This window comes from Bombina bombina, chromosome 2 (genome assembly GCF_027579735.1).
Source record: "Bombina bombina isolate aBomBom1 chromosome 2, aBomBom1.pri, whole genome shotgun sequence".
Classification (NCBI taxonomy): Eukaryota; Metazoa; Chordata; class Amphibia; order Anura; family Bombinatoridae; genus Bombina; species Bombina bombina.
In genome coordinates, this window is record NC_069500.1 from 1,319,306,497 (window position 1) to 1,319,323,311 (window position 16,815).

The following is a 16,815-nucleotide window of genomic DNA, read 5'->3' on the forward strand; positions in this document are numbered from 1 at the left end:
ATCAATATAATAAAACACCTAATAATAGAGAAAATAGACCATCCTCTCAAAGTACAAGAAGGGAATATTATGCAGGATATAGACGAAATTCCTATAACCCTCAGAGACAGGATGATAATAGTTGGCATAATGAAAATAGAAATTTGAATGGAAATTGGAACTACGTTAGAAACTATGATAGGGATTTTGATTGGAGAAATCATAAGATGGAGAGAACAGAGAGAATAAGAGAAAATAATGTCCCCTTATATAATAGGTTTGCACCTTTGGAGAGAGAGCAAGATAGGGTAGATAATCATGGACCACAAACAGAAAGACATACACAAAGTCATATCAATCCCCCAACAGCTACCAATCATTTTTTAGAGAGAGGACAATTTTTAGATAGTGCATTAGAATTTAATTTTATCTTAGTATCAGATTGTCTAACTATATATATTTTAACCAGAAATATCGTTATTTATTTAGCACTCAGATTGGTACCAATAGGGAGAAGTTAGATTTTAACACTGTTCATGTGTATTTTGCTTACATTTTTTTCGTATAAATTAACAGTTATTATTTCAAATAAATTTATTGATTGTAAAAAATCTTTTTTGTATTTATTGTGAATTTCATATTATCGGTACTTTATGGACTGTTTGTTTTAAATATTTAAAAATAAGAAAATTTATGAACCTAAATAGATAAATAAAAAGCCATTATTAAAAAGATCTATTGCCATTTGTGTTTCACACAATATTGGCGCACACATATATACCCATTTTTTGCACCTCTGATCATTATCAGGCTTAGGGATTGCCTGTTTTTTATGTGTAGCCCAGATCTTGTCTAGCGCATTTTTTTCATAATTTCCTTAAATAATCGATTTAGACAGTGTGGAATGACATCACAATTGAAATGTGAAAAACAATTTTTTTTGTTACAATACAATAGTGAAATTTGTACACGCATAATAAACCTAAATAAGCTGGGGACTGAGGGCATATTGTGCATGTGTTTGACACGTTTGTCTTTTTTGTGTATGGAATATTAATATTACGACAGCAGCTGCAAGTTTTTCATTTTACAATAGTATCTAATATTGTAGTTGCACTGTACCAGACGTGTTTAGTCATAACAAGACTTTTGGTACAGTGTAACATTGAAATTAGAAGTAAACCCATTCAGTACATTGCGAAATCACTTTAGACTTTGTGCTATAGTAGCGGCTGCATAAATACAATGTTAAAAAAGTTGTCTTCTTTTAAAAACACGTTTTACATAGTGCAGTGTTTAAAAAAAAAAAAGAAAGACTTTGTGGCTAATGTCTTCAGTAGGATATTAATATCCCATACACAAAACCGGTTTCCTAAAAAGAAAAAAAGAAATACACCAAAATTTAAAAACCTTTATTTTAACATAATTTGATAAGACATATAGGGCCAGATTAAGCAAGCGTGATATTTGCGCTCCACACGTAATACCAGCACATGCTATTTTGCGCTGGTATTTGAAGTGGCCCGCAATGTGTACGTGACCTCGCATTCGCATTGCTAGGAACTATGTGATCAATAGAGCGCACTTCGATAGACTCCAAATGGAAGCCTCGTTCTCATGCTGAGAGACACGGCATGAAAACTAGCACAGCGAAGGGGGTAAGTACACATATTGAAACCTAAATATACATATATATATATTCATATACATATATATTTATTTTGAACACACAATCTCCATAGACCGCAATGTAAAGGCATTTTTCAGTGCCGTTTTTTTTGTAACACCCCATACCCACCAATTTTAACCCCATATAACGGTTTTGTCTTTTATTTTTAATATTAATAACTAGACTACATTTCTGGGTCCAATTTGGGTGCTTTTAAAAAATTAACCAGAAGTCTGACCTCTGGATAATTTTCGGAGCACTAATTCCTACTGTAAGCTTGTGGTAGCAATAACCAGCTACTTGTAATGCCTGCTTATCTATTTCGCGCCGCAAACGGATGAATTTGTCAGTTTGCTGGCGCACGATAAATTAGCGCTTCACTTGTAATCTAGCCAATAATAGTGTTTTACACCCACAAACTCCCTGCTTACAGTGATAGTAAATCCTAGCGTTTGTGAAACGCTAGGATTTACCAGTGGAACAAATAAAGGGGACTTTTAGTCATGAATTGTAAAATACTTCATGCTGAAAGTTCCTTTATTTGTCTGAAGCGTTTGCCGCGCTGAGCACTTCAGGCAGCCCACGGCAGAACGCTATTTTTCAGTGAGGTGACATTTCCACCTCTTATCCAATAGCCGTGCCGGCCAGCTGATATTATGTCGGATAGCTAGCACGCTATTGGCTAAAATCACCTCAGTGATAAAAGTAGTGTTCTGCTGTGGACTGCATGAGACACAGCGCGGCGAACGCTGCAGACAAATAAAGGTAATTTCAGCATGACGTATTTTATACTTGACTGAAAGTCCCCTTTATTTGTTCCACTGTTAAATCCTAGTGTTTCACAAACGCTAGGATTTACTATCACTTTAAATAGGTTTATTATTAATGTTTATTTATTTTTTTGTTCTTTTTTAGCAATGGTCATCACTGTCCTACATAGTGACTATTTCATAGTTCCTGTATAGCATTGTGGTAACTTTGCAGGTGTATTATTCTTGCTAAACAGTACACGCTAGCCTAGGTGAACATATTCACACCTGTCTTGCCCCTCTTTCATTGGCGAGATGAGCAATTGTAAGAAATATATTGTATTTACTGGGATACTAAGTTTGCATATAGATTATTTGAACTATTACAAAACAGAAAACATTTTTACAGAGGCGTCATTAGAAACCTCAGGGCCCCGGTGTAGGAATTCATGGAGCCACCCATACCCCCCCAAAAAAAAATATGATTGCGATACATTTATTTTTTTATAACAGAGTGAACCATTTCTGTTAATCATTTCAACTTTCTGTAATTGTCAATTCAGATAGAGCATACCATACCCTTTTAAACAACTTCTGTTATCTAATTTGCTTTATCTCTTGGTATCCTTTGTTGAAAAACATAACTATGTATACTCAGAAGCAGCAATGCACTGCTGGGAGCAAGCTGCTGATTGGTAGCTGCTGATTGGTAGCTGCACATACATGCTGCTTGACATTGGCTTTTAGGATGTGTTCAGCTAGCTCCCAGTAGTGCATTGTTGCTCTTACAACAAAGAATATCAAAAGAATGCAGCACATTTGATAACATTAAATTGCAAAGTTGTTTACAATTCTATGCTCTATGTCAGTGGTTTTCAAAGTGTGAGGTAAGCCTCCCCAGGGGGGCACAAGAGCATATAAGGGGAGGCGCAGGAGCATATAAGGGGAGGCGCAAGAGCATATAAGGTGAGGCGCAGGAGCATATAAGGGGAGGCGCAGGAGCATATAAGGGGAGGCGCAGGAGCATATAAGGGGAGGCACAGGAGCATATAAAGGGAGGGCCCAAAGCATATAGAGGGAAGCGCAGGAGCATATAAAGGGAAGCGCAGGAGCATATAAGGGGAGGCGCAGGAGCATATAAAGGGAGGCCCAGGAGCATATAAAGGGAGGCCCAGGAGCATATAAGGGGAGGCGCAAGAGCATATAAAGGGGAGGCGCAAGAGCATATAAAGGGGAGGCGCAAGAGCATATAAGGGGAGGCGCAAGAGCATATAAGGGGAGGCGCAAGAGCATATAAGGGGAGGCGCAAGAGCATATAAGGGGAGGCGCAAGAGCATATAAGGGGAGGCGCAAGAGCATATAAGGGGAGGCGCAAGAGCATATAAGGGGAGGCGCAGGAGCATATAAGGGGAGGCGCAGGAGCATATAAGGGGAGGCGCAGGAGCATATAAGGGGAGGCGCAGGAGCATATAAAGGGAGGCGCAGGAGCATATAAGGGGAGGCGCAGGAGCATATAAAGGGAGGTGCCAGAGCATATAAAGGGAAGCACCGAAGCATATAAAGTGAAGCGAAGGAGCATATAAAGGGAAGCGCAGGAGCATATAAAGGGAGGCGCAGGAGCATATAAAGGGAGGCGCAGGAGCATATAAAGGGAGGCGCAGGAGCATATAAAGGGAGGCGCCAGAGCATATAAAAGGGAAGCGTAGGAGCATATAAAGGGAAGCGCAGGAGCATATAAAGGGAAGCGCAGGAGCATATAAAGGGAAGTGCAGGAGCATATAAAGGGAGGCGCAGGAGCATATAAAGGGAGGCGCAAGAGCATATAAGGGGAGGCGCAAGAGCATATAAGGGGAGGCGCAAGAGCATATAAGGGGAGGCGCAAGAGCATATAAAGGGGAGGCGCAAGAGCATATAAAGGGGAGGCGCAAGAGCATATAAGGGGAGGCGCAAGAGCATATAAGGGGAGGCGCAAGAGCATATAAGGGGAGGCGCAAGAGCATATAAGGGGAGGCGCAAGAGCATATAAGGGGAGGCGCAAGAGCATATAAGGGGAGGCGCAAGAGCATATAAGGGGAGGCGCAGGAGCATATAAGGGGAGGCGCAGGAGCATATAAGGGGAGGCGCAGGAGCATATAAGGGGAGGCGCAGGAGCATATAAAGGGAGGCGCAGGAGCATATAAGGGGAGGCGCAGGAGCATATAAAGGGAAGCACCGAAGCATATAAAGTGAAGCGAAGGAGCATATAAAGGGAAGCGCAGGAGCATATAAAGGGAGGCGCAGGAACATATAAAGGGAAGCGCAGGAGCATATAAAGGGAGGCGCAGGAGCATATAAAGGGAGGCGCCAGAGCATATAGAGGGAAGCGCAGGAGCATATAAAGGGAAGCGCAGGAGCATATAAGGGGAGGCGCAGGAGCATATAAAGGGAGGCCCAGGAGCATATAAAGGGAGGCCCAGGAGCATATAAGGGGAGGCGCAAGAGCATATAAAGGGGAGGCGCAAGAGCATATAAAGGGGAGGCGCAAGAGCATATAAAGGGGAGGCGCAAGAGCATATAAGGGGAGGCGCAAGAGCATATAAGGGGAGGCGCAAGAGCATATAAGGGGAGGCGCAAGAGCATATAAGGGGAGGCGCAAGAGCATATAAGGGGAGGCGCAAGAGCATATAAGGGGAGGCGCAAGAGCATATAAGGGGAGGCGCAGGAGCATATAAGGGGAGGCGCAGGAGCATATAAGGGGAGGCGCAGGAGCATATAAGGGGAGGCGCAGGAGCATATAAGGGGAGGCGCAGGAGCATATAAAGGGAGGCGCAGGAGCATATAAAGGGAGGCGCAGGAGCATATAAGGGGAGGCGCAGGAGCATATAAAGGGAGGTGCCAGAGCATATAAAGGGAAGCACCGAAGCATATAAAGTGAAGCGAAGGAGCATATAAAGGGAAGCGCAGGAGCATATAAAGGGAGGCGCAGGAGCATATAAAGGGAAGCGCAGGAGCATATAAAGGGAGGCGCCAGAGCATATAAAAGGGAAGCGTAGGAGCATATAAAGGGAAGCGCAGGAGCATATAAAGGGAAGCGCAGGAGCATATAAAGGGAAGTGCAGGAGCATATAAAGGGAGGCGCAGGAGCATATAAAGGGAGGCGCAAGAGCATATAAGGGGAGGCGCAAGAGCATATAAGGGGAGGCGCAAGAGCATATAAGGGGAGGCGCAGGAGCATATAAGGGGAGGCGCAGGAGCATATAAGGGGAGGCGCAGGAGCATATAAGGGGAGGCGCAGGAGCATATAAGGGGAGGCGCAGGAGCATATAAGGGGAGGCGCAGGAGCATATAAAGGGAGGTGCCAGAGCATATAAAGGGAAGCACCGAAGCATATAAAGTGAAGTGAAGGAGCATATAAAGGGAAGCGCAGGAGCATATAAAGGGAGGCGCAGGAGCATATAAAGGGAAGCGCAGGAGCATATAAAGGGAGGCGCAGGAGCATATAAAGGGAGGCGCCAGAGCATATAAAAGGGAAGCGTAGGAGCATATAAAGGGAAGCGCAGGAGCATATAAAGGGAAGCGCAGGAGCATATAAAGGGAAGCGCAGGAGCATATAAAGGGAAGTGCAGGAGCATATAAAGGGAGGCGCAGGAGCATATAAAGGGAGGCGCAGAAGCATATAATAGGGGGAAGAGAGCATATACGGGGAGGCGCAGGAGCATATAAGGTGAGGCACGGGAGCATAAAAGGGGAGGCGCAGGAGCATAAAAGGAGAGGTGCTGGAGCATATAAGGGGAGGCATGGGAGCATATAAGGGGGGTGCGAGAGCATATAAGGGGGGTGGGAGAGCATATAAGGGGGGGCGCAGGAGCATAAAAGGGGAGGCGCAGGAGCATAAAAGGGGAGGTGCGGGAGCATATAAGGTGGTGCGAGATCTTATAAGGGAGGTGCGGGAGCAGTGACACTTCACATTATCCTATAGAAACCACAAGCAGCAGCTGACTTTGGCAAAGCATACAATAGTTTTTAAGAGATGATAATGACACTTGCCCTTTTGTGGTGGAATAAGGCAAAAAGCGTAATGTAGGTGGAAGAAAGGCACCAGGGTCAAAATTGCGCAAAGACTGCGTTGCATTTGTTGTCTTGATCGGCAAGTTGCATTTAACACAGGAGCAATAATGTACAAATTAAACCATAAATGAAGCACTCTTTTGGTTGTCTTATAAATATCATCAGAGAGGAGCCCACCGCCTAAGACTTTGAAAACCCTGCTCTATGTAAATCATAAAAAAATAGTTTCTCATGTCCCGTTAAACATTTGCAGAAAACAGTAGTGCGGCGGCATCGGGACTTTCTATTAAAATTTGCTGCTCTCCCTAAATATTGCTGCCCTAGGCACAGGCCAACATCTCTGTCAATCCAGTTTGCCCAACCTGTTCTTTCCTAATAAAGGGGTATGAAACCCAAATATTTTCTTTTGTGATTCAGACAGAGCACAGCGTTTTATAAAAGTTGCCAATTTACTTCTGATATCAAATTTGCTTCATTCTCACGGTATTCTTTGCTGAAGAGATACCAAGTTAGGTGTCTGGTGTACTACATGGGAGGAAACAGTGCTGCCATCTAGTGCTCCTGCAAATGGATAACATTCTCACAGAACAGCTGCCATACAGTGCTCCAGGCACGTGCACGCTCCTGAGCTTACATCCCTGTTTTTCAACAAAAGATACAAAGAGAACAAAGAAAACAAGATAATAGAAGTAAATTAGAAAGTTGCTTAAAATTGCATGATCGATCTGAATCACGACCTGCAAGGAGTTTTGTCTCCTGAACAATGTATGTTTGTATTACAGTGTCCGTGTAAAGTAAACTTTGTTGTATGCTATTTGTTTTAACCTTATGTATTTGTAACACCAGTTCATATGCTTCCTTATGTTAAAGACGTAACAGACCAATTTAATAATAAAAAAAAGATAATATTCATATTTATTTGCACTTTAAAATGTAATTGATCACTAATAAAATATTAAGGAGAATAAGAAAAAGGAGCATAACACAGTTTTATTCACATGCCCAAAATACACTTTAAATGAATCCTAAAAGGGAATGCTGAGTTTTTAGTGCTGTATTTGCGGTTAATACTCTAATAAATGGTAAAGAGGAAAGTATATGCACCCACTACTTAGTGTTATATCAGGGACGCTGGCTCCCAGATACAAATGACTGTCATTATCGGCTCACAAGGCCCTGAATCCGCTTGGCCATTGGCCGGGAGCTGTTCATGTGACCCTCTGACAACAGCAGCTATCATTTTATCTGAGCGATGCTGCTAATAGATCAGCTCCTGAAATGTTAGAATAGGCAGCCTGTAGTACCTGCCAAAACACCCTGCAACCCTCGCTGGTCACTCCTGCTCTGAGAAGGATGAGTCTCTCCAAATCTTTCAAAGACTGTGGCTGCACTAAATAATGGATTAAAGCAAAAGGCCTATGTGCAGCGCTCCGGACCCCACCCATAAGAAAAAACTTCTACTGCCTGGGGGGCTCTCCAAGGGAATTTTTTACATGCCTCAGCCTCGTACATGTTGTGTGCTGCTTGGCCTTCACAGTGGTAGAACGTCAGCGCCCGGTCGCAAGAGCTATCAATATATTTTCAAAGTCAAATAGTAAACAGGTGCGGCCATGTCATGCATTGCAAGACTGAAAATTGTTCATGTTAATATACCCACTGGGTGATGAGAAAACAACTCAATTACAGAATGTGAACATCAAGCAAAAAAAGCTGCTTCTTGCTTTACAGGACCTGCACATAATACTCAATTGCTGCACTTAAACTATAATGATTAGATATTAACTACTACAGTAAAAAAATGTTCATTAAAGCATAACACACTTCATAGTACAATATAAAGGCATAACTCACTGCATAGTACAATATAAAAGCATAACACACTGCATAGTACAATATAAAGGCATAACACACTGCATAGTACAATATAAATGCATAACTCACTGCATAGTACAATATAAAAGCATAACACACTGCATAGTACAATATAAAAGCATAACACACTGCATAGTACAATATAAAGGCATAACTCACTGCATAGTACAATATAAAGGCATAACTCACTGCATAGTACAATATAAAAGCATAACACACTGCATAGTACAATATAAAAGCATAACGCACTGCATAGTACAATATAAAGGCATAACACGCTGCATAGTACAATATAAAAGAAAAACAATTCATTGGACATCTTATATAAATTAAGTAGTCTACAGGTTCTGTGAAAATCACTCACCCATTGTCTAACCCATTTTGGCCAAGTTTCTTGCCTATGTCACCAACCATCACTCCTGGCATTGGTAGAAGGGTCTTAGGGTCACGAATCTACAATTGATATTAAAAATATCTATGTATGAAATAATAATTATTTATTCTTCACATAGAAAAGAATGTACTTTTTATTATTAAATATATATATATATATATATATATATATATATATATATATATATATATATATATATGATACTGTTCATGTAAAATACATATATTCACCTATATATCTATATGAATAGATGTACAGGTATAGGTATATACATATGTATAGAAATATGTACTTACAATAAAAAGGACATTATCCTCCTGTAAGTGAACATGGGAATGTTAAATATGTACATTAAAACACAAATACTGCAATACATATGTACACACACATACACAGATATACATTAAAGCTTTGCATTTTGAAAAGACCAGTGGGTGCTGCCTCTCTCTCAGGTACTACGGTGTGTGGGGTCTGGAGGACTATTGGAATGAGTATATTTAGACTGGACACCCTGGCAAGATGTCTCTTACACTGTGAGTGCTGTATTTATCCTCTTGTGAATTAATATATATATATTATCCTCTTGTGAATTAATATATATATATATATATATATATATATATATATATATATATATATATATATATATATATATATAGAAACAAAAGGGTAACAGGATGGCGCTTGGTGTAACAGATAATAAAAAAAATGACACTAGGGACTGGCTGCAGGTATATTCAACAGAAAGAATAGTATATAGAGGTGCCCGATTTAGGGGTACTTGATTCCCTTTTTAGTAGCGCTATAGGGTGAGTTAGGGGTTTTCCCACCCCTACTCTCAACTTCTCATTCTTGTCTTATATATATATATATATTATATATATATATATATATATATATATATATATATATATATATATATATATATATATATATATATATATTTATACATACACACACATAATATATATGTATATATATATACATATTTAAACATGTATATGAATGTGTCTCTATGTTAAAGCCCTTTGCAGCCCTTTTTTTTCTAACACCTGAAACCTCATATCTTTGAGCCCTTATAATTTTTTAATGCAATATTTTTTACAATAATTTTTATCAGACAGTGTAAATGTACTTTTAAATGTATTTTTGATGTTTTTTGTGCAACTTTTTTGTCTCCCGTAACAGTTAACTAGAGCTTTGAAGTCGCGCTAACCTGACGCCCACTAAATTAGATTGTACTTAAAGATTACTTTCTGTTATAATTTTTAGATAAACAACTAACATATTAAAGTTAATTAAACATTAATTAAAACCTACTGACCTATATTTTCTCCAAAACGAAGTTTCATAACGTTCTAAAAGTTATATCTTTTATTCGCCGATGATGTCACGTTATCCTGCCCACTATTTTCAGCACTGCGTGTTCAAAATACTTAAACCAATTAAAGCGCCATTTTGAAACCTAGGTATTGTAAACGGATTGGTACAGAGCAAAGGATACCCACGGAGTGGGTTTGGAAAACAATTAAATTTGCAGACAAGATTTCTGATATACGGTAGAGATATGTTAATGAAATGCTATTGATAAAAAGCGTATTTGGGGTAGTTAGTTAGTAACAGGCATAGAAAATATTTACTTACAGTGGCCCTTTAAGCAAATATGTTTACTTTCAACTTGTAATACTCGTCCTATTTAAGATGCATGCAAAGAGACGCAAAATACCCCTTCTCACCCTTCTCATCTAGCACTAAATGTTTTTGTAAGAGATGCAATATTAAATTTTGACCACTAAGTGGCACTAATTTATATATGGTTTTCATTGGTGATATATTGTCTGGTATATGATAGAATTGTTGGATATTTAATGGTATAAATTCACTGTGTTTGGTGTGTATTTGCTTGGCATGATTAAAGAGATAGTAAACACCAAAAATTGTATTGTTTAAAAAGATAGATTATCCCTTTATTTACCATTCCCCAGTTTTGCATAACCATCACTGTTATAGAAATATACTTTTTACCTCTGTGATTACCTTGTATCTAAGCTTCTGTTCTGCTGACTGCCTCCTTATCTCAGATCTCTACAGACTTGCATTTCAGGAAATTAGTGCTGACTCAAATAACTTCACGTGCATGAGCACAGGGTTATCTATATGAAACACATGAACTAACGGCCTATAGCTGTCAAATGCATTCAGATGAGATGCGGCCTTCAAGGGCTTAGAGATTAGCATGTGAGCCTACCTAGGTTTAGCTTTCAACTAAGAACAGAAGAAAAAGGCAAATTTGATGCTAAAAGTAAATCAGAAAGTTGATTAAAATGACATGCCCTATCTGAATAATGAAAGTTTTAATTTGGACTTTACATTCCCTTTAAGGGCTTGTGACCCGAAAAGTCACCATGTTGGCTTTGATCTTTATTTTGCAATAAAGACAAACCTGCATAATGCTGTTGGAATTAATTTATTTGGATAAATCCATCAAAATTTGACATGCTGAAGTAGTTGGTGAGTTGCTAATATCTATAGAAGTGTAGAATACAGCTTTTCTCCGTGATGTGGAAGATATGTATATACATATATGTAGTATCATTTTTAAAAACCAGGGCAGCATACTACACATTACACATATTCTAGCTACAGTTTAGATAGGAAAATATATATTGTAGCAGTAGTGTCCATACCCTTTCTTGTATTTGATTAAGAGATAAAGAACACAATAGTGAGGAGGGGTGAGAAAGTGACCGGTTCAAGATGGTTCTGATTCCATAAAATATAAAGGGACATACTTCCAATCTCCCACCCCCTCAAAAGCTCACGATCACCCAAAACCCAAATATCCAAAAATGCAGCTCTTTTGCCCCTGTTAATGAGGATGAAGTTTCTGCCCTTATACTGTCCTCCCACCTCACTACCTGTCCCCTTGACCCCATCCCCTCACAGCTACTCCCCTCCCTCTCTTCTACCCTCACCCCCATACTCACACACATTTTCAACCTCTCCCCTCAGCACTGGTATATTTCCCTCATCTCTAAAACATGCACTGGTCACACCTATCCTCAAAAAAACCTTCCCTTGATCCAACCTCCCCTTCCAATTACCGCCCTATTTACCTACTCCCTCTTGCCTCAAAGCTCCTTGAAAAGCTAGTTTACGCATGTCTATCCCATTTCCTTAAACTAAACTCTCTTCTTGACCCACTGCAATCTGGATTTTGCTCCTATCACAGAGACAGCAATTGTCAAGGTTACCAATGACCTACTTACAGCAAAATCCAAAGGCCACTTCTCTCTGCTTATCCTCCTTGACCTGTCTGCAGCCTTTGACACCGTTGACCACCCTCTTCTGCTCCAAACCCTCCAATCCTTCGGCATCTGTGACACAGCTCTCTCGTGGTTCTCTTCCTATCTGACTAACCGTACATTTAGTGTAGCCTTCTCCGGAGCATCCTCTGCCCCGTTACCCACTTTCTGTTGGGGTACCTCAAGGCTCTGTCCTTGGTCCCCTTCTCTTCTCAATCTACACGTCGTCACTAGGTTCCTTAATAAAGTCCCATGGGTTTCAATACCATTTGTATGCCGATGACACCCAAATTTACCTCTCTGCACCAGACCTACCTCCTTCCTTACTAACCCGTGTCACTAACTGTCTTTCTCACATCTCATCTTGGATGTCCTCTCACTACCTTAAGCTAAATCTCTCAAAAACTGAACTCCTTATTTTACCCCCTTCTTCCAATGTCTCCACCCCCAAAATTTCTATAACTGTTGATAATTCCATCATTACCCCTCCCCCGCTTGCCCGATGTCTTGGGGTCACACTTGACTCAGATCTTTCCCTTCACTCCTCACATCCAGTCCTTGGCTAAAGCCTGCCACTTCCACCTTAAAAACATTGCTAAAATTAGACATTTCCTTACAAAGATACAACCAAGATTTTAATCCACTCTCTGATCCTTTCCCGCCTCGACTACTGCAATTCCGTCCTCTCTGGTCTACCCTAGCTGCCGCATAGCTCCCTTTACATCCATTATGAATGCCTCTGCCAGGCTCATCTTCCTTACTTGTCGCTCTTCATCTGCTGCACCTCTCTGCCAATCCCTTCACTGGCTTCCTCTTGCCTCTAGGATTAAACATAAAATCCTCACCCCTGACATATAAAGCTCTCAGCTGCACTGCTCCCCCCTACATCTCAGAACTTGTCTCTAGATACTCTCCCTCCCGTCCCCTTCGATCAGCTCAGGATCTCCTCCTCTCTTGTTACTTCCTCACATTCACGTTTACAGGACTTCTCCAGACTGGCCCCCATCTTGTGGAATTCCCTGCCTCGCTCCATAAGACTCTCCCCTAGTTTAACAGCTTCAAGCACTCCCTAAAAACTCTACTATTCAGGGATGCAACAAACCAACACTAACCTTTCCTAACGCCATTGCTTTCCCCTTGAACCCCTTAGATTGTAAGCCTATGGGCCCAGCTTTTTACAGATCGCTTCAAAAGAGCCGACTACAACAGTGAAACTCTCGGCAGGGCCCTCTACCCACTTGACCCCTACAAAAGCTATCCTGTACACCGACTAGGTTTACAGCGCTGCGGAATCTGTTGGTGCTCTACAAATACCTGATAATAATAATAATAATAACATGAAACATTTTGGGACTGCAATAATATAATTTAATTATGCATAGTAAAATAATGAAATATACACATTATATTGTCCCCATTTCCTTTAATTTAATGTGACGTGAAACCCAAAATGTATTTTTTATGATTCAAGAGAGCATAAATTTAAAAAACAAACAAAAAAAAAAACTTTCCAATTTACTTTTATCAATGTTGCTTCATTCTCTTGGTATCCTTTATTGAAGAAGCAGCAATGCAGTATTGGGAGCTAGTTAAACACAACTGTAAGCCAATGAAAAGGGGCATATGCATGCAGCCACCAATCAGCAGCTAGCTCTCAGCCCCTGAGCCTACCTAGGTATTTTTTTTTTCAAGAAAGAATATCAAAAGAAAAATAAGCAAATCAAAAGTTAAATTGGAAAGTCGTTTCAAAGTTTATGCTCTCTCTCACTGTCCTCAGACCTCCCTAACAGGCTACATTTTGAGGATATCTGAACTGGGGCACAGATGAAATAATCAGCTGCTTAGGAAACACTTATTTTACCTGCTCTCATCGAAGGTAATCCTGAAAAGCTGGCCTGTTGGGGAGGCCTAAGGACAGTTTTGTAAACCAGTGTTCTATCTGAATCATGAAAGCATATCTTTGTGTTTTATGTCCCTTTAACTCTAAAAATAATGGGTTTTTCAACTCTGAGAATACAAAGTCTACACTGCAGACCCTCTACAAGCTTAACCCTCCTATATAGCTGTCCCTAATAACATAAGACACTGCCCTCCAAAAGAGGCTGTAATATGTGGTGGGGGTTGTTTGATCATTGAAAAACAACTGTAGCAATGTATTCAGGACATTTTCACAGTTGATTGGTAAATTGTAAGACTGCAATCTTGGAACTAGAAGCTGTTTTCAGTCCCTTTAAGAGATTAATATCCAACAAGAGGAAATGCAAATATATTAAAATAACCTAGAAAAACAAACAATACAAATGTATAAAGGTTTGAGCTGCAAAACAGCAAGATGTATAAAACTGTCACTGAAGAAAGCACGAGGCTTCCATAAAAAGCAGCCTTCAGATTAAAGGATTACTGTTGTTTACTTTTTTCGTTACTCAATAGTCCCATATTTTGTATAATTATCATCTATTAAAAGCTACTAACCTATATTTTGTATAAAACAAAGCTTACAAACCTTATATTTTAACTAAATATTACCCGGCCATGACGTCACCTTTTCCAGCCCATCGTTTTCGGCATAGTGTGTATATGAAATGATTGACCAATAACATTTCGCTCCTATGCATATCATTACCAGCATAACCCTTCCTAATAAGCCTGCGCATCAATTCAGCTAAATCGCGCATGCGCATTTGTAATTGTAGAAGCCGAAGTTACCCACATCTCTGTTAGTTTTACGCTTGCGCATTGGAGGGAAAATCTATTGAATCGGTTTTCCACACTTTCTACGTATTAGATAAAATTGACACGTCTTATATCTAGCTAAATATTGTACGGCTGTTTACAATTAAAAAGAACTAAAGCAGTAACTATTTTGTTCAGTTTATATGTAAACAAGCTGTCACTAAGCACCCACACTATACTACACTGTTCTACCCCCTATACCGGCGCCCCCGGAGCCCCCCGCAACTAAATAAAGTTACTAACCCCTAAACCGCCGCTCCTAGACCCCGCTGCAACTCTTATAAATGTATTAACCCCTAAACCGCCACTCCCGGAGCCCACCGCCACCTACATTATACCTAGTAACCCCTATCCTGCCCCCCCCTATACCGCCGCCACCTATAATAAAGTTATTAACCCCTATCCTGCCGATCCCGGACCCCGTCGCAACTAAATAGTTTAACCCCTAAACCGCCGCTCCCGGACCCCGCCGCAACCTATATTAAACTTATTAACCCCCTAATCTGCCCCCCCTACACCGTCGCCACCTATAATAAATTTATTAACCCCTATCCTGCCCCCCCTACACTGCCGCCACTGTAATAAAATGATTAACCCCTAAACCTAAGTCTAACACTAACCCTAACACCCCCCCTAACTTAAATATTAATTAAATACATCTAAATAAATTTAACTCTTATTAAATAAATGAATCCTATTTAAAACTAAATACTTACCTTTAAAATAAACTCTAATATAGCTACAATATAAATAATAATTATATTGTAGCTATCTTAGGATTTATATTTATTTTACAGGCAACTTTCAATTTATTTTAACTAGGTACAATAGCTATTAAATAGTTATTAACTATTTAATAACTACCTAGTTAAAATAAAGAGAAATTTACCTGTAAAATAAATCCTAACCTAAGTTACAATTACACCTAACACTACACTATACTTTAATAAATGAATCCTATTTAAAACTAAATACTTACCTGTAAAATAAACCCTAAGATAGCTACAATGTAATTAATATTATTACATTGTAGCTATCGTAGGGTTTATTTTACAGGTAAGTATTTAGTTTTAAATAGGATTCATTAATTAAAGTATAGTGTAGTGTTAGGTGTAATTGTAACTTAGGTTAGGATTTATTTTACAGGTAAATTTCTCTTCATTTTAGCTAGGTAGCTATTAAATAGTTAATAACTATTTAATAGCTATTGTACCTAGTTAAAATAAATTGAAATTTGCCTGTAAAATAAAAATAAATCATAAGATAGCTACAATATAATTATTATTTATATTGTAGCTATATTAGGGTTTATTTTACAGGTAAGTATTTAGTTTTAAATAGGATTCATTTAGTTAATAAGAGTTACATTTATTTAGATGTATTTAATTAATATTTAAGTTAGGGGGGTGTTAGGGTTAGTGTTAGACTTGTGTTTAGGGGTTAATCATTTTATTACAGTGGCGGCGGTGTAAGGGGGGCAGGATAGGGGTTAATAAATTTATTATAGGTGGCGACGGTGTAGGGGGGGACAGATTAGGGGTTAATATGTATAATGTAGCTTGCGGTGGGCTCTGGGAGCGGCGGTATAGGGGGGGCAGGATAGGGGTTACTAGGTATAATGTAGGTGGCGGCGGGGTCTGGGAGCGGCGGTTTAGGGGTTAATACATATATTATAGTTGCGGCGGGGACCGGAAGCGGCGGTTTAGGGGTTAACATATTTATTATAGTCGCGGTGTGCTCCGGGAGCGGCGGTTTAGGGGGTAATACATTTATTTAGTTGCGGCGGTGTAGGGGGGGCAGATTAGGGGTGTTTAGACTCGGGGTACATGTTAGGGTGTTAGGTGTAGACATTTCCCATAGGAATCAATGGGATGTCTGGCAGCAGCGAACCTGAACTTTCGCTATGGTTAGACTCCCATTGATTCCTATGGGATCCGCTGCCTCCAGGGCGGCGGATTGAAAACCAGGTACGCTCGGCCGGAAAAGTGCTGAGCGTAACTGCTAGTTTTCATTTTAAGTATAGTTTGCTCGTTTACTCTAGGGCGATTCTGGAAGCGATTGTAAGCT

General features: G+C 39.9%; 1 protein-coding gene across 2 annotated transcripts in view; it reads right to left on the reverse strand.

Annotated features, from left to right (window-relative positions):
- The window catches only part of ACOX3 (acyl-CoA oxidase 3, pristanoyl), a 278,298-nt gene that overhangs the window by 225,745 nt on the left and 35,738 nt on the right, over positions 1-16,815 (reverse strand). For both annotated transcript variants that reach the window (XM_053704177.1, XM_053704176.1), the window contains exon 7: positions 8,681-8,769. In XM_053704177.1, coding sequence (XP_053560152.1) covers positions 8,681-8,769 — 89 coding nt within the window. The remainder of the gene's footprint in view (positions 1-8,680; positions 8,770-16,815) is intronic.